We start from the raw sequence: 22,673 nt of genomic DNA, 5'->3' as shown, positions 1-22,673 counted from the left end.
AAGGAAAAGTTTCTCTACATGGCAAAACTATGGGTGACAGTCAGCATGTTGAGGGTGGTAGTTCCAGTACCACGTGCTTCCCAGGTGGAATAGGGATTGAAGGGCCAGCTCTGAAGGCTGTAGCTAGCAGCCATGGTGTCGTCCAACTTGTGGGTGGGCCACACGGTAAAGCGTTGACAGAGGAAGCGGATGACTAGGTGTGCCCGATTGTTGAGAGGCTTATTCCGGAAGAGGATGACTAGATGAAGGATGACTAGACGAAGGATGACTGGACGAAGAATCTGTTGGGTGAAGGAAACGTTGCTCTGCATGGCTAGACCATGGGTGGCAGTCAGCATACTGAGGGTGGTAGTTCTAGTGCCACGCGCCTCCCAGGTGGAACAGGGTTTGAAGGGCCAGCTCTGAAGGCAGCAACTGGTAGCCATGGTGTCATCCAACTTATGATTGGGCCACATGACGAAGCGTCGATGGAGGAGGCGGATGACTGGGCATGTATGATTATAGAGGAGCCCATCGCGGACGAGCACAAATGATATTTGTTAGTTCGACTAGGTTTTTTCTCCATCTTTTTATGTCATGGTGAAACTTCTCTGGTTTTTGTTTTTTCTGGTCTTAAAGTCTGATATCCCATCTGGTTTTTTGTCTCTGCGGATTGTTTTCCCCAATTTTGGGGTAGTAAAGATATTCTCTGATACACTATGTTAAGCTCGGCTGAGGCCCATGCTTCTTTGTATATTTTTGTTACATATTATTAGATTAACTTAACTTAAAAAAAGAAACATAGAGGTTTCCCATCATTTTAATAAAAAGATTAAACTCAACACATATTAACATAGTCAATATCCCTGTCATATATATATAGATATATATATGTATATATATATATATATATATATATATATATATATATATATATATATATATATATCTTCTCAACAATTATCACCACGGCCACATTTTCACCATAATTTGGTTTTTCACAATTAAATATATGAGTATGCATAGACGTAAAATGAGAAGAGATGTATATAAATATGAAATATATACTTTAACATAGGAAGTGGTCATTTTTCGCTATTATCATCTTGAACATAGGGAGTGTTCCTTTTTTCTATTAGAATTTGGCATTGGTGAAGAGGTAAGAAAGCCCTCTTTGTTACCCTTCGTTTTATCAGGCCTTATTTTTACCTCTTTTAATGATCACTAAGTTTTTTCTAGTTTTCCTTTTTTATTTGGCTCCACACATTTATTAATTTGGTTGGAAAATTCTTTTATATTTCCCTCCACGCATTTATTAATTCGATGGGAAACTCATTTTATATTTCCCTCCATGCATTTATTAATTTGGTGGGAATTTAAGACTTTTGTTGTTTTGCCTCTGAGAACAAGTAGCCATCCAGAATTTGTCTTGCACTACCCTAATGTAAATCTTATCATCCCAAAGCTTGGTTTAATGGCTTTTAGTGGGGTTACTATATGATTGGATTTCTGCAATAACTATGTAACCATTGGCATTTTTATTTTTATTTCGAAAGAGCAGTGTTGCGAAGTGCAGTAGCATGGACAATTAGGGGTGTTGAAGAGTGGAATGGGTCCAGTTATGGCACAGGAAGAATGTCATGTCACTCAATATCCTCAATTTCAAATTTTGAATGCCGGAATGGTACTGGAAGGGTGCAGGGAGATGTTGTAGGTGACAATGAGAACTCGAATAGGCTATTTCCTGAAAATTTCAGTGGAGAAGTGAGTCATCATTCGATGAGCCATAATTCAATGATAATTACCTCTAGTGCAAGCACTACTTCTAATTCTACTCCTATTTTTTCCTCCTCCCCTTTGTCCTTATCACTTAGAAGGTTTCAAGGAAAGGATGGGTTTTCTTATGCCAATATAATGTGATCAGCAAATAAATTTTCAAATTCACTTAGTCTCTATGTAATTATTCTAGAAACATAGCCTACCAATCTCGATGAAAATGTCTCCAAATGCAAGGTCTCATTCTGAAGGCATTTTAATGCTTTGCTGAAGTTATTGCACTTTATCCCCAAAATGCTTATGCTCTCATGCACTGTGGATTTTTGTACAAGGATGAAGGGAACTTGCTAGATGAAACAAAGGTTTGTTTTTCACATCTGACATTGTTTGGAATATTTTTCTTTTTTCTTTTCTGTGCTTTTTTTCGTGTTAATTTTTTGTTCAATCTTATGTATAGTAATAGTATTTTATAATGGAGTGGGTTGAACAAGAGGTGTAACTTCCTAAACATTTTCGAGGTGAGGAGGGTCTATTTGATTGCCAAGGAAATCGCCATCTTGTTAGGAGTGCCAATAATCATGACATGTGAAGGAACGATAGTCAAGGATTGTATGTCCTTTCTAAACCCCCCAAACCTCATTTGTGTTGTCAACTAGGATTGTCAATAGTGTCATACTGTCATCATGATGTTAGGTGATAGGAGATTTTGCATATGGTGAGGGCTTTAGTGGGCTACACTAGATGTTGCAACCTTCAAGTGGATCCTTAATGAAGTCAACCTTGTCCTCAATTTTTTTTGCATTTAGGGGGTGGGAAAAATAGGGTTGCAATAGAGAGCAAGGATGGATATGGTTAAACCATAGGAACTAGGCCTATTGGGCTTGTAGAAATATTATTCAACCACATTTCTTTCATATCTTCTTTAACCCTATCCACTGAGCTATCACTTTGCTCCTTGTATATAAGTGTTAATGATTGTTTTCATATTTTATAGCATATATATAAGAGAAATAAAAAATATGACGAGTATTGGGTAACTATATGCACATATTGACCAAATCAAAGTATAAATGGAATTATTATTTATCTCATGGTCTTTGAGAATTCTCATAGTCTCTACTAAGTGTACATGTATTACATAATTGTTTCCATCTGAATGTTCTTCCACATATGCATTATTTCTCTCTTGCACATTGTAACCTCATGCATTAAATGAGTTTTCCTTTTTAGTTCACTTCTAACAGACATCAGAGTGAGGACTTGGATTTTTTTTTTTTAACTTTATTCTCCCTTAACTAGATACTCTTCACCATCCTTAAGCTATTTGATTACTTTTCTTCCTTCATAGACTCTATCTCCTTCACTTATAGCTACTTTGAATTAAATATTTCTACACATTGCACTTCACATGTTCAAGGTGTATGGAATTTTTTCATCTCAACAGTTTACTTCAATTTTATTCTAGCCACAAAGAAGAAAAAAATCCACTTTGCATAGGAGATTTTATTTTCATATTTTTTTACTTTCTTCTACTATCTATTTTTTGGGGGGTTTTAGCACTTTCCTTTGATTAGCAAAACATCAGACTCCTCATCTATGCTTCACTTTGATAACAATATTCAATGCTTGGTGATTCTTTTGGAAAATAAATTTATTGTTCAACAATGAAAAGGGCTTAACTAATTTACCTTCGCAAAATAAGGATCTTGAGTCTATTTCCCTATGGTGTCTCTAGAGATATTCTTCACTAGCTCAGTGCCTTAGCTTGTGAGGAATATTAATCATCGTTGTAAATTCTTGCTTAAGTGAAGAGAAAGCATGGGGATGGTCAGAGCATAGGCACGAGGTCTATTGGCCCTATAGAAATCTGATTCTACCACATTTCTTTGAGATCCGCTCCAACCCTAGCCACAGAGCTATCACTTTGCTCATTGTGTATGTGTTACTGATTTTTTTCATCTTTTATAGCAGATATATAAGAGAAATCAGAAATATGATGAGTATTGGCTAACTATCTATGAATATTGACCAAATCAAAGTAGAAATGGAATTATTGGTTATCTCATGCTAGAATTTTCATGATCTCTACTAAGTGGACAAGCATTACATAATTGTTTCCATATGAATGTTCTTCCATATTTGCACTATTTCTCTGTTGTACAATGTAACCTCATGAGTTAAATGAGTTTGCCTTTTTAGTTCACTTCTAATAGGCATCAGAGTGAGGACTTGGATGCCTTTTTTAAAACTCCATCCTTAACTAGATACTCTCCACCATCCTTAAATTGTTGGATTCTACCTTCTTCCCTCAAAATACTTTTCTTCTTTCATAGACTATCTCCTTCACTTACAACTACTTTGAACTGAAGCTTTCTACACACTAGAATTCACCTTCTCAAAGTATTTGGATTTTTTCTGCTCAACACTCTACTTCAATTTTGTTTTGACCACAGAAAAGAAAAGAATCCACTTTGCATAGGAGATTTTCTTTTCATATTGTTTTTATTTTCTTCTTTTGTCTATTTTTTGTGGGGTTTTAGCACTTTCCTTTTATTAGAAAAACAATGGACTCTTGATCTATGCTTAACTTGGAGAAACATCTCCAACGCTTGGTGATTCTTTTGGAAAATCACTCTATTATTCAACACTGAAAAAGGCTTGACCACTTTACCTTCACAAAATAAGAGTCTTGAGTCTATTGAGCTATGGTAGCTCAGGAGGTATTTTTCACCAGCTTGGTGCTTTAGCTTGTGTAAAATATTTACGCTGTAAGTGTTCGAAATAATACTGAGAGGGGGGGGGTGTGAGTTAGTATTAGTCAAATCAATAACTTTTTCTTTTCATACTCTTATTTATATACACTACTTCAATGAATGTAACTCGCTTTTACACGCCATTGTATTTAAGGCAACCAATGTATATCAATCAAACTTATGATACAGTTAATTCATCATATTTTGATCTTTAATCAGTGCATTAGTACTCATTAACCATATAAACAGTATCCATGTGCAATAATAATAGAACAAACCATCACACATAAGAAACACACATGAACACCAAGATTTAAGGTGGAAATTCAATGCGGGACAAAAACCACTTCATGTTGTTAGTATTATATATATAATAAGAAAAACATGTTTACAATCTTGTATAGGTGTAGACTCATACCAGTACGTAGACACCCACCCGTAGAAGGCTACAACCTTCTCTCGTTCTCCAGTTTCTACCGGAAGGGACTTACAACCCCATAGCTCTTATACTAGTTGATCCCTTTATGAGTTCGTAGGCACCGATCTATAGAAGGCTCCAACCTTCACTCTTTTTCCAGCTACTACTAGAAGGGAGCTCCAACCGCCTGGCTCTTGTTCTAGCCGATCCATTTACTAGTACATAGGTGCCAGCCTACAGAAGGCTCCAACCTTCACTCATTTTCCAGTTGCTACTAGAAGGGAGCTCCAACCCCGTGGCTCTTATACTGGATGATATGTTTACCGGTACATAGATGTCACCCTATAGAACGATACAACCTTCTCTCTTCCTCCACGGAGCATGTTTCATAAATTTTCAGACTGGATACTCCTTGTACACGACAACATAATATGAAGGCCACATTTCATCCAATTTTCATACTGGACCCATCAGTAACATTGAAGCTCAAAATCAATCACCACTGCAATACAACAATCAAATACATCTGCATCAACCAATCGCTGAAACTAAATCATCAATCTCTGAATCAATCGTTGTAAACCCATCATTACTGAAGCAAATCACAATCAATCAATCTGAACATTCAGAACACTATCACCAGAATACAGACACCAAAACATAAAGTAGAACCCAGAACTCTACATTAACAACTAGAACCAACTACAACTTCAAACATCATATTTCATAACGTATACGCTACTTTGATTTCCCGAACTAGCGTGCATATGCACTTTTACCAAAGCGAACCAGCGTACAGATCTGCAAATACTAACTTAAAACATTAAAACTATTCTAGACTTCAGTCATGCCCAGATCAAAACATTTACAGTGTAAATCATGGATTAGTATTCAGATCTAGACTATCCATGATCAGGCCACATAATGATAATTCATTTCAGGCCTTATGATCCTGGTCCATCATCCATCATCAACCACATAGGTGCATCCTTAGTTCAGATCAAGAAAAACATCAGAAACCCATAACCTACATATTTGATCTAACACTTCATAAAATGTTCAATACTTACAAACATTGGCCTAATGATTTTCTCCTCCTTATATAGTTTTAGGCCTTTCTCAATACCTTGGACCACAACCACTTAGGACCAATACCTTGGACAAAATACCTCAAACCAATAGCTCAGACCAAATACCTTGGACCAATCCCTTGGACCAAAAGCTTGATTTTCCATCCCATACGTGCTTTTCCTTATGTGAAAGTGTGTGTATACGTATACACTCCTTTTTTTCTATTAACCCGCGTGTATACGCTACTTGGACAAAGTGAACCAGCGTATACTTCTTAAACTACTCTCTTTCTTCAATATCAAGAGTCTGGTATGTAATTCTTTGCGGTTATCCTATTTCACTGTGAACTGTCATATGTGTTTGTTTCCATCAAGGACAACACCTATATCATAATTACAACAATCTCCCCCTTTGGAATTGATGGCAACAAAACAACAACACCAATACACTCTCCCCCTTTGACATCAAGGGCAAAGGGTGGACCAAGATATTCTACCCCTTTGATATACATTATGTTGTCCATGCTCCCCCTTAATACATGCTAAGATGCACTAAACCGTCCATGCTCCCCCTGAGCACATGCAATTTCTGCAAAAATAATTTCCAAATAATAACATGACTCTATAAATCAACTAAGTGAGTATGAAATTCCTATCACTAGTGACTCATACATACATCAATCTCCCAATCAAGTGGGGATACACCAATTTTGACTCCTCCACCCAACCAAGTGGGGATATACCAAATGTTTATACATTACTGAAATAGAAATTATTACATAATCCTTCCCATGCATAGTGCGGTTACAAATTAAGTATTTTCATGACCTTTACATCAAATGATATACATGACATTTGTAACAAGGACAACTGATCTAAACAAGACCATGATAGTCATCAACGACTTTCATACACCATATATGATCTACATTGTCAGCATCTGTCAGCAACATTAGGATCAACAACCTATTTTGTAAATCAAAACAACTATGTGGATTAGGCAATATAAGTATCTTCATGTACCAATATCTTCTAACATAATGCCAACAATGCATTATTAGAAGTATATGCTCCCCCTTAACCTGTGCCAATTGTTCATTGTCAGATCCGATCATTGCAAATATCAGTAAGAATCATCAAGGCATCACCATCAACCAATTATTCATCAACTTATTAACAACTTATGAGGGCCAAATACTTCCACATATCATCAAAAAACTGTAACCAACATCAATCAGAACAGATAATTGATAATTGATCGAACCATATTATATCACTTTTATGAGTCTTTCCCACTACTTTTTCCTCAAACCAACATATACGTGACTGTGTAGCTTTGAGCTCACATATATATGCGACTTGTCTTCATGATAACTGCGTATGAGATTTAGAACACTGAAGTCTAATACTTTGAGCTCCCCCTAAGTCTGTTATGTTAGTATACTGTGCTATGCCACATATTTTTTGTTGTACTTCCTTCTTCTTCCATACCTTGGAGTGTGATGATGCTTTCTCCTTTTGGTATGTTGGCCAAAATTTTCTCCTTCATTATTTTGCTATGTGCCCAAAAATGCTACATGCATAACATATTACATGTTTCATATTCCTTCTATAACAGTTAATGGCTTTGTGACCAAACATATTGCAAGAAAAACAATATCCCTTAAAGTACCTAGAAGTTGATGATCTTTCTATGTGACAGTCTTGACCCATTCTACTTTTGCATCTCGCTGAAACATGTCGAAAATTATGACATATAAAAATTTCAACATTATTCATAAGAGAAAATAACTGACTATCACTTCCATAGTTAGGAATAAAAGATTTTCTTTGAAGACATTTTTCCTTGGTTGTTGATGGGGTTGACCTCTCATCTCCTTGTTGAAAATTTCAGATTTTGCATTGGAGTTCCTTGACTCATCCTGTGAGCTAGATTTACCTTAAATAGATTCATGAAAACCAAGACCAATTTTTATGGTAGGATACCTTTGACTACTAAGAATATTATCCAAAATCTTAGTACTATCTTGAAATTGTAACAGTTTATCCTTTTCTTCTAATTTACCTCTTAAGATATTTACCTCAACCTGATATTGTCCTTCATTTTCAAGGTATTGTTTCCTCATGATTTCTTCAGCTTTTCTTCATTCTTCCACTTGTTGCCTTAATGTGAGAATCTCATTTTATTGTTCTTCATCTTCTTGAGGTAGTTCTTCATTCTGCTTATTTGATTTTCCAAGATCTTCTTTTAGAGAGAGGGTCTTAGCTTCAAGAATTTCACAGTAACCAGATCTATCTTTAAGTCTCTTTATTATTGTACTCTTTTCATTTGCTTCATTTCTTAATGATGTCAGTTCATCCTGTAGCTTTTGACATTGATCTTCATTTTCCTTGTATTGATTTGTTACTTTGTTTCCTTCCTCCAACTGAGCTTTTAATCTGGTAACTTCTTCTCTGAAGGCACAATCCCTTTTGTTAAATAGATCTTGTTGATCTATGATTTTATATACGAGTTTTTTAACTTCTGCTTCAATGTTTCTTTCACAGTCACTTTCAATATATTCAACATTGCTTGAACAAAGAAAAGTACCACTAGAAGATAAAAAATGTGTACCTGATACTTCTTTTTCTTGTTCCGAATCCGAATACTTGTTTCCACTTGATGGCGCATTTTCTCTCCTGTTGTCACTAGTTCCTTTGATATGTCTTCTTCTTCTTAGGCACTTTCTTCTTTAGCTTCTTTCCTATTGTTTCTACAAATATCCTTCAAGCGATCAAGCTTTTGCCAAAGGACCTGCTTTGATACCAATTTTTGTAAATAATACTGAGAGGGTTGGGGGGGGGGGGATGAATCAGTGTTAGTCAAATCAATAACTTTTTCTTTTCATACTTTGATTTATATATGCTACTTCAATGAAGGTAACTCGTGTGTACACGCAATTGTATTTAAGGAAACCATCGTATATCCAGTAAACTTATGATTCATATAATTCATCATATGTTGATCTTTAATCAATGCATCAGTACTTCACTAACCATATAAAAAATAACCATGTGCAGTAATAACAAAACAAACCATCACACATAAGAAACACAAATGAACACCAATATTTAAGGTGGAAACCCAATGTCGGACAAAAATCACCTGTTGTTATCATTATTATATATCTAATAACAAAAACCTATTTACAATCTTGTGCTAGTGCATACTCATAGCAGTACGGAGCACCCACCTGCAGATGGCTGCAACCTTCTCTTGTTCTCCATATTCTACTAGAAGGGAGCTACAATCCCCTGGCTCTTGTACTAGCCGATCCGTTTTCTAGTACATAGGCGCTGACCTACAGAAGGCTCCAACCGTCACCCGTTTTCCAGCTGCTACTGGAGGGGAGCTCCAACCCCCTGAGTGTGTACTAGTTGATCCATTTACTAGTACGTAGGCATAGGCCTATAGAATGCTCCAACCTTCACTCATTTTCCAGCTGCTACTGGAAGGGAGCTCCAACACCCTGGCTCTTGTACTGACCAATATGTTTACCAGTACATAGGTGTCCGTCTATAGAAGTATACAAACTTCTCTCTTCCTCCAGGGACCACGTTTGATAAATTTTCAGACTTGATACTCCTTTTACACAACGACACAAAATGAAGGCCTCATTTCATCCAATTTTCATACTGGACCATTAGTAACATTGAAGCTCAGAATCAATCACCACTGGAATACAACCATCAAATACATCTGCATTAACCAATCACTGAAACTCAATCATCAATCTTTGAAACAAACACAATTGGATCAATCACTAAAATCCCATCATCACTAAAGAAAATCAAAATCAATCAATTTGAACATTCTGAACACTGTCACCAAAACACAGTCACCAGAACTCAAAGCAGAACCCAAAACTCTGCGTCAATAACCAAAACCAACTGCAACTTCAAACATCATATTTAATGTATACGCTACTTCGATGTGCTGAACTAGCATGTATACATGCCTTTACCAAAGCAAACCAATGTATATATCTACAAATACTAACTTAAAATTCAAAACTATTCCAGACTTCAATCATGCCTAGATCAGAATATTTACATTGTAAATCATGCGTTACAATTTAGATCTAGACTATCCATGATCAAACCAAATAATGATAATTCATTTTAGACCTTATGATCATGATCCATCATCCATCATCAACCACATAGGTGCATCCTGAGCTCGGATCATGCAAAGCATCAGAAACCCATAACCTGCATATTTGATCTAACACTTCATAAGATATTCAATACTTGCACACATTGGCCTAATGATCTTCTCCTCATATTGTTTTCGGCCTTTCTCAATACCTCAAGTAAAAATCGCTTAGGACTAATACCTTGGACCAAATACCTCGAACCAATACCTTGGACCAAATACCTCGGACCAATACCTTGGACCAAATACCTCGGACCAATACCTCAGACCAAATACCTTGGACCAAATACCTCGGACCAATGCTTTGGACCAAAACCTTGATTTTCCATCCCATTCACATTTTTCCTTCTGTGAAAGTGCGTGTATACGTATACACTCCTTTTGTTTGTTAATTTGTGTGCATACATTGCTTGGACAAAGTGAACCAGTGTATACTTCTTAAACTACTCTCTTTCTTCAATCTCTGGAGTGTGTTCTGTAATCCTTTGTTGTTAACCTATTTCACTTTGAACTGCCATCTGTGTGAGTTTCCATCAAGGACAACACCTATATCATAATGCCAATAATATCCGCCTTTGGACTTGATGGCAACAAACCAAAAACACTAAGAAAATCTCCCCCTTTGACATCAAGAGCAAACGACAGACCAAGATGTTCTCCCCCTTTGATATACATTACGTTGTCCATGCTCCCCTTGAGTACATGTTGAAATATTTGATTAATATCGTCCTTTGTGTTAGAGTCGGTCTGGTCAGCCCTCCGTCAGAGATCAAAGCTCTTTGTGCATTTCAATTTTAGGTGTCCAGCTCCATCCACTCAGCTGCATTTCGCTAGGGACATACCATGATCTGACGAAGATAGTCATGCTACTCATTTTCCCTCATGTCTGGCCCCTGCTGGTTCAGGTCTTGGTCCATAATCACTGAAGTTCATGATAATCAAGGTCTGTTCATATTACAGGACAAAGTCATTTTTATTGTTGGGTCTAGGAAATCATCAATGTGGTCTTTGAAAAACATGTCAAGAACAAGCCATGCAGGCTAGAGGGAGACCTTATACAGCTATAGTTCAGAAAGCTTCATCATCACCTAAAGAGACATCGAATCTTATTCAAAACGCTATTTTGAAGAAAAGTCAAACATGGTCAACTATGAATTTTTTTTCCAAAAATCGCCAGTTAACATTTTCAGATGCAGTCATGGATTTCAAATCCAGAGGCCCAGTCACACAGTCCCCGCAAACAAAATGCTGAAAATTTTATCATGAGAGCCAAAATTTCAAGGAAAAGGGGAAAAAGTAGAGTGTTTTAAAGTCAATAAAAAGTGGGTTTTCAAAGAGGAAAAAATTGAACCCAACTCTCTCAAGGCATATATATATATATTTTGACCCAAAACTAAGTCATTGTGATAAGGAAAAGCTTGAGAGAGGCATTGGTGAAGAAAAGAGAGCTAAGTAGGAGGAATTCGAGTAAGGAGGGCAGATTTCTAGGTGGCGCAGTGCATACACCAGGGTGCAATGCACACGGAGGTGTGACGCATCGGCAACCAACCCATAGTGAAAAATCGACAAGGGCGCAACGCACTCAGGGCGCGCGACGCACTGGGCTTGGCGCGCGACGCAGACAGCCAGGGAGCCCAAAACACTTGCAAATCTGTTCTATATCCCGGTTGAAGGCTAGAAAAGAAGAGGTAGGCTCAAATGGAACCCCTTCTTTGTAAATTTGGTCAATAGTGGTGTTTCTAAGAGGTTGAATGAGATCCAAAGCATATTGGCCATCCATGCAAATCATCCTCAAATAAAAAATGATAAACGGGGTTTTCAAATTCGAAGACACCACCAAGGTTTGGTTCCCCTCCCCTTGTCCCCTCACTCCTCGTCATTTGTCACCTCTATTGCACCTTGCCTCCTAAATAAATCACCCAAAAATTCCCTAAATCCCTCTCCCCTGTTTTTCCAAGCAAATGAATGTCTTTGGACAGTGCGCAGCGCACACACAAGGTAGCGCGACGCACTCAGGGCGTGCGGTGCACTGGGAGCCCGGCCACAGTGTTAACACTGCACTAGCGTGGCGCATACCCGGTGCGCGGCGCATTGGGCAAAGCGCGCGGTGCACAGGCCTCTAAGCCTAAAAAAGCACCGAAATCGCCCAAATTTTTTGAAATTGGCTCTCAACATTGCAAAAGTGGCCATAGATATTTTAATCATTGATCCTTAACTCAAGGAAAAATATGTGTTGGTGACTGTGAAATCAAGGGCAAAACTTTTATTAAGTAAACCCAAAAATGGCACAAAGAATGGAAAAAAAAACTAGGGTTTTGCTAGAGTAACATGATTTCTAAATAAGCTCCTATCCTACCTCTATCAACCAATTTCCCTGTAGCATTTTCCCATTACCATCACCCTAGCTACATTGTAATCATAATCTATGCATCCCTTTCATTCATATGGCCCGAAATATCCCAAACCCTACCCCATCAAAACCATACCCCAAACACTCCCAAATCCCTGATAAATTTCTCCTTTAAAACCCTATTCCCCTTTTCATCATTCCTCTCCTACCACTCCCCTATTTTATTTTCCCCTTGGTAACATATTTTCATAGCATTCATCAGTATCATTGGATTCAAAGGGAAGCATTAAACTCTGGGTACCAGCAGTAGTGATGGCATCAGAAAATTCATCAGATTATGAGGGGGATACACACAGTGACACATCTTCAGGAGAGAGGGCCCATAGGAGACATCACCGGAGTGGCAGACATCTCAGGGACGAGCCAAGCACCCTCGCCGAGCTGCAGGCATGCCCACTTGCCATGTCTTGTTTCCAGCACTTGGCATGTTATGAATTTTGTCAAAGGGTGGCGAATGTCAAAGTCCATCATGAGTTGGACCACCTTTTTGCACTTCATCTACAGGGAGGCCAATCTGTCCTGGCTGGGGTCACTTTCACCTTGACACCAGAGGCTATATCAGTAGCAACAGGGATACCAAACATTGGGGAGCAGTGGCATAAGAAAAAGAGGGTGGAGAGGCATCACTATGAGCCCTACATCAAGAACAGATGTTTGAGCCATCTCACCAGGGTTTTTCCATTCAGATTTTTGAAGGATGAGTATGCCCCACTCATGAGATTGATCATGAAATATTTCAGTTGCGAGGGGAGTTTTTCTCGACTTAATGCCTATCACATCTGCTTCCTCATGCACTTCACCAAGGTGCGGATGATGAGCCTCCCACTTTTCATCTACAACAACATTGAGAAGATGAAAAACTTCATGCAGCGCAAGACCCCATGACAGTAGCTAAACTGTGTCTATCATTTTTCTCTCATCCAGATTTTAGTGGACCATCAGTTGGGATTGCAGGGTATTGCTTGGGAGGAATTCATCTCCCGTGATTTCTTTAGTTCTCCACCGATGATATCAGAGGTAGAAAATGAGGTGGGAGGTCCTTCACATTAGTTTGAGCCTACGATGGGACGTCCTTCACATCAGTTTGAGAGCCATGAGATTGCCACCATGCCAGTTTTCATCACATATCAGAGAGGCTATCCGAAACGCACTAGACCATTGTTCGTAGCAGCAAAGCGAGTGTTATCTCCACCCGGGGTGGAAGGGGCCTCGCTTCCGCCATCAGCATCACAGGAGCAGGGTAACGGCAAGGATTCAGTGTAGGAGGAAGGGCAATCAGGGGAGCAAGAGACTGAGTTTTTTCTCCTCCGGGATGATGAGACAGATGTAGAACCCACCAATGGGGAGCTTATAGAGATCATCAAGGAGCAGCAATCAGAGATTGAAGACTTGACCATTGATTTAGAAAGGGCCAAGTGGAACATGAACTACCTGGAGTGGAGAAAGAAATAGATTGAAGACCAACATATGATCATGGAGCTACAGAACATCCGTGAACAACGCCAAGCTGCTCAAAGAAGAAGGGTTCCACTCACCTTTTTGGAGCAAGAAATCAATGAAGACCGGGAGTCCAACCTTGAGAGAGTCAACATGAATTTGGAGAGGCTGTTGGACAAAGAAAATAGTGAGAAAGACATGCTGAGGTGCATGAATCATCACTACCAGGCCCACAACATGAATTCCAAAGCAAGAATCAAGAGCCTAAAGGCAAAATTGAGCAATGCGAGAAAACAGGCAAAAGAGGCAGAGGAGGCAAAGGAGCAATATTGGCTTCGAATCTTGGCTGAGGATTCCTTGGAACAACAAATCACTTCATAGTGAACCTCCAGTCCAAATTTCAAAAAATTTGGGCAAATTGTGGTCACAGGCAAAATTTTTTAGCACAAAACAGGAAATTTCTCCCTGTGCGCCACTCCACTGGCGTGACGCTAAAATTATATCACTCTAATCAAGAAATGGCTTGCATATTTGGATTCAACATCGAAAAATACGTCTATTGATGTCCGGGAAATAAATTTTGACAAGTTTTGGGTCTCCTAAAGGTCAAAAAATCCCAAAAATTACCTCTCTGCCACTTTTTGGACACACAGAAAGCAGTCTTGGGAGAAAGACGTTTTGGAGGGGCAAATGAGCTTCAAATTCAGAAATTCTAGTTGGGTTGGAAAGTAGATAGGACAGGCTTTCCAACAAGCCCACTTGGGCACATTTTGGACTCCTGAAAGTGCCCCAACATAGGCTCCAACGTGGCACGACACACAGGAAATTTGGCGCGGCACACAGGGGAAAAAACTACCAAATTGCTCCCATTTCGCAAAATTTCGGGTCGCGACTTCTCCAAGTGCTCTTCGGTTTTTTGGCACCAAAGGCGGCTTTTAAAGATTTTTCTCTCCAAGTGGCAAAAGAATGCAGAGGGTCACCCCAGCCAAATGTCATGCTTGAGAGTGCTGCACCTGTAGCTGATGGTTGGCTCTCCATCTCCTTTTCGAAATGATTTGAGTAACTTCCCAACCCCTAGGTGCTCCATCTCTTCTCTACAATTTCTATATATTGTATGCAAGTTATTTGCAAAGGGTTGGATGGCTTGTAACTTATAGGAGACTGTGGGAAAGAAACTCTGTTTCTGCACTGTGTATTTTTGACAGAGAGTTAATGAAAGGCAACGACTTTGTTTCATTAGATTTTTGTGGTTGTGAGTGTAGAAAATGTGTTCTTATGTTCCATATGCATCTTGTTATGTTTCATAATTCATTTCATGTTTCATTTCAGTGAAATTTTCTAAGTGAGATTAGGTAGAATTCAATTTATATTGCTCTGCCTGTGGGAAAATTTCATGTGTAGTGTTATTCTTCTGTTGAAAAGGATTCATGTGACCATGCCCTTTTCACTATATTCAGCAATCTTTTCATTCCGCGTCACCTTAAGTCAAAATTGTTGCGCTTCCCACCTACCTTGCCTCACGGAATAATCTGTGCCTTCATTCTCAATTCTCTGTTCTTTGCTGAGCGCCGGTCCCATATACACCCTATAAGCTCGGTCACTTAAAAAATCTTTTCCAAAATCCTTTTTCACTTACTAGCCTAAGGTAAACATCGCATTGTAAGTCATCTCAGACCATTTTGCCTAACTATTCACTGAGTGTGACTCGGAGAGAGCCCTCTCCTGCTCTGGTAGGGCTAGCTACCAGACTGAGCATGGTTTGTGGCTACCCTAATTTTTTCGTTCCTTCAGCCTAAGGCAGATTTAGGTGCTAACATAGTGGCGACCATGCTGGGGACAAGTTCAAAATCAAATCCCCTTGTTTCATAATAATTCTAGGCTTTCGGATGATGAGCTTAGGATTGGAAAGGCTGAGTAAGTTGGTTGTGTCCTGTAATTCCTCTCAATAGCACACTGGCTTCAAGATGATATACCAGAGCGAATCTGGACCTGGACCCTCCTCATATTTACGAAAATCCCAATTTCATTCCAAGACTCCTTCGTCAAGAAAGCACCATAACTCTCGTGTTCAAATCCCATTCATGTCCCGACATTTTTGAGTATCTTGAGGAGCTTGAGTTTGACGAACGATTTGAGATATCACTGTTTGAATCTAAATCCGAAAAGGTCGTTGATTACACCGTCCCTGATCCACAATTTCTTGTAGACCTTAAGACAGAAAGAGCTAATAGATTAATTGATAACTACATTGCCACACAGCCCCAAACTCCAAGTGCAAGCCCCTTGCAAACTGTGCACACTCCTCCAACACCTCCAAGGCCAAATCCACCAAGAATGATGGCTGCCCGTTTCGCACCCCTTGTTCTGCCCCAAGTCCTAGATGACATGCTAAATGACTATCAAAGTAAAATCCCGTTTTTTTATGGCACTCCTAATAGTATTACAACTCAACAACTTGTGGATAAAATGGCAGATTTCTATGAACTTCATGAGATCGATGCGGAGAACGTGACAATGAGGCTCTTTGTACAAACATTTGCAGGTGATATGTGTTGAAAAGTGTGCAAAAAGAAATGCTTGTTGAGAGTGCAATAAGATGATGGAGCTTAGTGAAAAGAGTCGCCTTCACTAAGTGGGCCCGCAGGCTATTTTTGGTGCAAGTCTATTTTTAGACTATGTCTATTTTTAGACATATGGATCATGTCTATGGATGATTGATCAAGTTGGGAAAAATAGATGGACTTCTATTTTTGATGAAAGTGTGAGTGATCACAGTGTGAGTGATCACAGTGTGAGTGATTACAGTGTGAGTGATCACAGTGTGAGTGATCAAAGTCAAAAATAGAAAAGTCAAATATTATTATCTCACAATAATATTTGGACTATAAACTTAATCTTATTCTCTTGGAGCACTTCAGTTTGAGCTACGGAAGTGGCACATGCAGCTGTCAGAAGGAAATTCATTTTTCTTATGAGTCAGTTGAGTTGTTGCATGCATGACTTCAGTTAGAACTCAAGTGAGTTGAGTTTAGTGGACTGGAGGTACAGTTGATGGAGTTGTGTTCAGTTTAGCTTTGTTAAACTGGTTGTATTTAGTCTAACTGATCAATAGACTAAAGATGAGTTGGGTGAATTAGTTATTAATTAATTCACAAGTTATTACTCATAATGCAACTATAGAATACATCAGTTAACTCAGTTGCATGTCAGTGCATGTTCAGTTCAGCAGGGACAGGTGTTAGAGGATCAGATTGCTATTAGTTGTGACTATAGTTGTGCATCAGATCTTGCACAATCAAAGGATTGAGTATGCCAATGAGTTTGCTCACGTATCTTCATGATATTATAGCTGTTGCTCACGTCCAACATAGTGTGGGTGACTATTTTGCAGTGTAAAATCGAGTTTGGGAAGCTATTCTCATCAGTTCTCGAGCAGGTTTGAGCAGTGGAGGCAGGCAAGCAGCGGGAGAGATTTGGAGATCAAATCTGAGCTGTATTGTGTGTAACAGGTGGAGATACTTGTGAGAAGTATTATGCTTTGTATTGTTACATGATTCAATCAATATAATATATAGATAGTGTGGGGTTTTTAGCGAGATGCTTTCCTCGGGATACATACTGTGTTTATGAGTTTGATTGATGCTTCTATGTGTGCCTGTGGATGTTTCTGCTTCTGTAAATTGATGATCAACGTAGAGGAGATTATGTATTATACATGTTCCGCTTAAATTGTATGATCAGGATAATCTCTGTTGAATATGTGTCATATTATTCAAAATTTCTACATGGTATCAGAGCTAGATAATTATAGAAAAAGTTTCTACATGGTATCAGAGCTAGATGATTTGTAGAAAAAGTTTCTACATGGTATCAGAGCAGCTTGATTTGTAGAAGAGATTTTTACAGGATATCAAGCGAGGATTGATCATCAGATCTACTATTAAAGAAGTGTTTACATTCTATTTCTTTAGGCAGAGTCTGTAATCGGGCCAGGTAGCCTCTGGATTCATCCTTCCTTTGGAAGGTGAGATATCCGGTGAATGCCCGTACAGTCAATCTCTGTATAAGAAATAATTTGTTCTCACGAATTCTAGATCGAAAGCGGTTGAGTTTTGAGCTGGTGGAATTCGAATTTAATTCCAAAGCGAGAGATAAACTCAGAAAAATTCAGTGTGAGAATGGAGATAGTATGCCCCAGTATCTCACGAAGTTCAACCAATGCCGGGATGAGCTGGGAAGTGTCGGGGTGACTATCGGATGAGGATGGTGAGTCTAGCACTCCTTGACCTTCCTAAGAGTTGGCATAGCTACCAGGACTCGGTGAATGGAAGGGAGAAACTGCCAAGATGGGAGAGACTTTGGTTAGATCTTGTGCAGGAGGAGATTAGACAGAGCACCAGAGACAGTTCTTCATCCATGCAGGATGAGGAGAACTGTGCCTTAGTGAGTAAGGCAAAGAAGGGGAAGGGGAAGGTTTCTCTTTCCGAATCCAGTTCTTCCAATGATGGGAAGAAGGTTGACAAGGCGAAGGTGAGATGCTTTCGTTGTCATGAGTTGGGTCATTATGCTACTAATTGCCCAAAGAAGAAGTCCAAGAAGGGATCCGGGGAAGGATCTGAAGGTGAGGCAGCCTCACTTGCTTCACAGTTTGAGTTGGACTTCACACTCTTCGCATGCATGGTTTCATCCATGATGGGAAGTGGTTGGTTTCTTGACAGTGGAGCTTCTTTCCACATGACCGGTGACAAAAGTTTGTTCAGTACTTTGGAGGAGAAAGATCTTCAGATACTCATAGGGATGGGTAATGATGAGAAGTATAGTGTCTCAGGTGTAGGCACGGTTATTTTTCAGAGGGAGCATGGAGCTCGCCTTACCTTGACCGATGTCAAGTATGTACCAGGACTGAAGAGAAACTTGGTGTCGATCGCGATGTTGGAAGACAGAGGATATGATGTGGTCTTTACTAAGGGAAAGGTTTTCCTTAGACACATCATCACTAGACAGGTGAAGCAGATTGGTTCACGGGTCAAGAACCTGTATGCTCTTGAGGTTCAAGATGCATGCAAAGCCTTGAGCAGCAAGGCAACTGATGGAGACTTGGTGGTTGAGAGGGAGCGTATATTACCTCTCAACATGCAGAGCCAGAAGAAGTCTCAGACGATTGTGGAGGAGCCACGATTGGTGCAACAGCTTCAGGAGGTTGTGGAGGAGCCACAACAAGGGAAGCTGAGAGGAGATCGAGTAAAGACATCTACTCATCCAGAGACCTCCAGTAGGGGGAAACTTCAAACCAGGTGGGCTGAGGGATCGCATGCAGCCATACCTCTAGGTAGGAGGTGGGGTGATGTGGATTGATTGTCCCAAGGAGGAGGGGCAAGATCCTTGAGGTACCCAACCTCTTGGATGAGACCTTGCTATGGGAGCCCCGATGTGTAGTAGCAGGAACTGACTGATTGGGTAGAGACAGATGCGGATGGAGCGGCAGAGAGAGCGACAGTGCAGGGAATCCCAGGACAGCGCATAGCTAGCAAGATGTAGCAATGCGAGAGGCACAAGTGTTTTGCACAGTGTTAGGTGGCACAGAGAGGTGTGCAATGGTGCGAGATGCATGGAGATGTTGCAGTAGCACAGATGTCAGAGAGGGAGCACTTGTCAGCAGCAGGTAGAGCTTCATCATCAGAGGATGTTTCTATCCCAACAGGGAGGTTAGTTGGGAGGTGCAGTGCGGATGCAATGCTGGGAGATAGAACCAGCAGCAGCACGGATGCAGTCAGAGTTTCAGTCGACAGAGGCAATAGCAGTCAGAGACTTTGATGATAGAGCAAGTGGACCGGCCAAATGTGTTGCATGGAAAACATTCCAGAGTTACAGGATCGGGTTTGAGAGGAAGCCTTTCTTGTTGAGAGGGAGTGTTGAAAAGTGTGCAAAAAGAAATGCTTGTTGAGAGTGCAACAAGATGATGGAGCTTAGTGAAAAGAGTCGCCTTCACTAAGTGGGCCCGCAGGCTATTTTTGGTGCAAGTCTATTTTTAGACTATGTCTATTTTTAGACATATGGATCATGTCTATGGATGATTGATCAAGTTGGGAAAAATAGATGGACTTCTATTTTTGATGAAAGTGTGAGTGATCACAGTGTGAGTGATTATAGTGTGAGTGATCACAGTGTGAGTGATCAAAGTCAAAAATAGAAAAGTCAAATATTATTATCTCACAATAATATTTGGACTATAAACTTAATCTTATTCTCTTGGAGCACTTCAGTTTGAGCTACGGAAGTGGCACATGCAGTTGTCAGAAGGAAATTCATTTTTCTTATGAGTCAGTTGAGTTGTTGCATGCATGACTTCAGTTAGAACTCAAGTGAGTTGAGTTTAGTGGACTGGAGGTACAGTTGATGGAGTTGTGTTCAGTTTAGCTTTGTTAAACTGGTTGTATTTAGTCTAACTGATCAATAGACTAAAGATGAGTTGGGTGAATTAGTTATTAATTAATTCACAAGTTATTAACTCATAATGCAACTATAGAATACATCAGTTAACTCAGTTGCATGTCAGTGCATGTTCAGTTCAGCAGGGACAGGTGTTAGAGGATCAGATTGCTATCAGTTGTGACTATAGTTGTGCATCAGATCTTGCACAATCAAAGGATTGAGTATGCCAATGAGTTTGCTCACGTATATTCATGATATTATAGCTGTTTCTCACGTCCAACATAGTGTGGGTGACTATTTTGCAGTGTAAAATCGAGTTTGGGAAGCTATTCTCATCAGTTCTCGAGCAGGTTTGAGCAGTGGAGGCAGGCAAGCAGCGGGAGAGATTTGGAGATCAAATCTGAGCTGTATTGTGTGTAACAGGTGGAGATACTTGTGAGAAGTATTATGCTTTGTATTGTTACATGATTCAATCAATATAATATATAGATAGTGTGGGGTTTTTAGCGAGATGCTTTCCCCGGGATACATACTGTGTTTATGAGTTTGATTGATGCTTCTATGTGTGCCTGTGAATGTTTCTGCTTCTGTAAATTGATGATCAACGTAGAGGAGATTATGTATTATACATGTTCCGCTTAAATTGTATGATCAGGATAATCTCTGTTGAATATGTGTCATATTATTCAAAATTTCTACATGGTATCAGAGCTAGATAATTGTAGAAAAAGTTTCTACATGGTATCAGAGCTAGATGATTTGTAGAAAAAGTTTCTACAATATGAGGAAATGGTTCAGAGGTTTGATGACTGCAAGCATCACCACCTTGGCTGAGCTACAAAGACAATTCTTGAACAGGTGGGAAGTGAAAAAGAATCCCCTTCAAATTCTGGTCGAGTATGAACAAATCAAGCGGAATGTCGGTGAGTCAATCCAAGATTATTGTGTTATATTTAATACAGTCTACAACGACATCCCAGACCATCTTAAGCCACCTGTGAGACTAGCAATGATGAATTTTCTGGATGGTTTTGATGCTGACATGGCGTACCAGTTGAGAGAGGGAGAACCGACTACAATGGAAGATATGCAAAAAATTGCAATCAGCGTTGAGGCTAACCTACTGTCCAAAAGAGCAAGAGCAAAAGCAGAGAAGAAAACCATGGTGAAAGAAGAATCTTCTTCAATGGATGAGCTGATCAAGAAGGTAGAATAGATGCTTGAAAGGGTAAAACTTGACAAGCCAGAGCCACAGCTTAGGAATCCTAACTTTCGTGGCCAACAACAGCCACAGTATAGGATAATACAAAGGGATCAATGGACTCAAGAGCAAACAGCACAACAGCCGGTACAAACACCTTTGTAGCAGAATTTCATGCATGGACCAGAGTCAGATGTGGAAGGGAATGTAATTGGTGAGGAAAACCATCTCTTTACTCCAGATGAGCTGCTTACTTACGTCACCGAAGAAGAGGAATGTGTAGTAAATTCAGCTACACACCAAGACACTGATTTTATTCTAGCTAACGAAACCGTGTTGGAGGAAGAGTCAGATGAATATCAAAGTGGGTATATGAATGCTTTGTCCACACAACAGCAGCAATATTCCCTTTGAAACAGAGATGTACCGACTAAACCAATTCAGAAAAAGAAGGAGGATGAAACAACAAAGAAGGATCTATCAGCTACATCAAGAAAGGGAAAGGAGGCGGTTGTTCCGGAGAGCAGCAAATCGAACTCAACAGAACAATCACAACAAACAGCCACCTCAAAAGAGAAGGAAAGGAAAGAGATCCCAGTCAAAGAGGTAGAAAGAACTCCCACTTTCAGCCTAGAGAATGAGATTTCTAAGCTAAAGGTATCCATCCCTTTGACTGAAATCATGAAGAACATCAGCTATAGAGGACAGGTTTCTAGAATGTTGAATTTGGACCTAATGTCCAACATGGTAAACATGGAAGATGATCATCCTGAAATTATTTTTGGGCCAGCGAAAAATGGTGAGTCTCATGAGAGCGAGGTGCCACCCTTCTATATCAATTTACGATTGCATGACTTTGTGCTACACAATGCCATGTTCGATTCCAGAGCCTCTCACAATCTCATGCCCAAGGCTATCATGGATAAGCTTGGTTTGGACATCACCCGCCAATATCATGATCTTTATTCATTCAATTCCAACAAAGTAAGGTGCATAGGGCTC

At 39.6% G+C, this 22,673-nt stretch overlaps 1 protein-coding gene across 1 annotated transcript in view; it reads left to right on the top strand.

Annotated features, from left to right (window-relative positions):
* Window positions 1–320: 320 nt before the first annotated feature.
* Window positions 321–22,673, top strand: part of LOC149214387 (UDP-glucose 4-epimerase-like) — a 74,325-nt gene continuing 51,972 nt past the window's right edge. Inside the window, exons 1-2 of the mRNA XM_089389377.1 lie at window positions 321–492; window positions 1,541–1,743. Of these exons, the coding sequence (XP_089245503.1) occupies window positions 321–492; window positions 1,541–1,743 (375 nt within the window). The remainder of the gene's footprint in view (window positions 493–1,540; window positions 1,744–22,673) is intronic.

Source organism: Pinus tabuliformis, chromosome 1_1 (genome assembly GCF_031772625.1).
Source record: "Pinus tabuliformis cultivar Carrire ecotype Pingquan chromosome 1_1, CPIR1, whole genome shotgun sequence".
NCBI classification, from domain to species: Eukaryota; Viridiplantae; Streptophyta; class Pinopsida; order Pinales; family Pinaceae; genus Pinus; species Pinus tabuliformis.
This window is presented reverse-complemented; position numbering and strand designations above follow the sequence as displayed.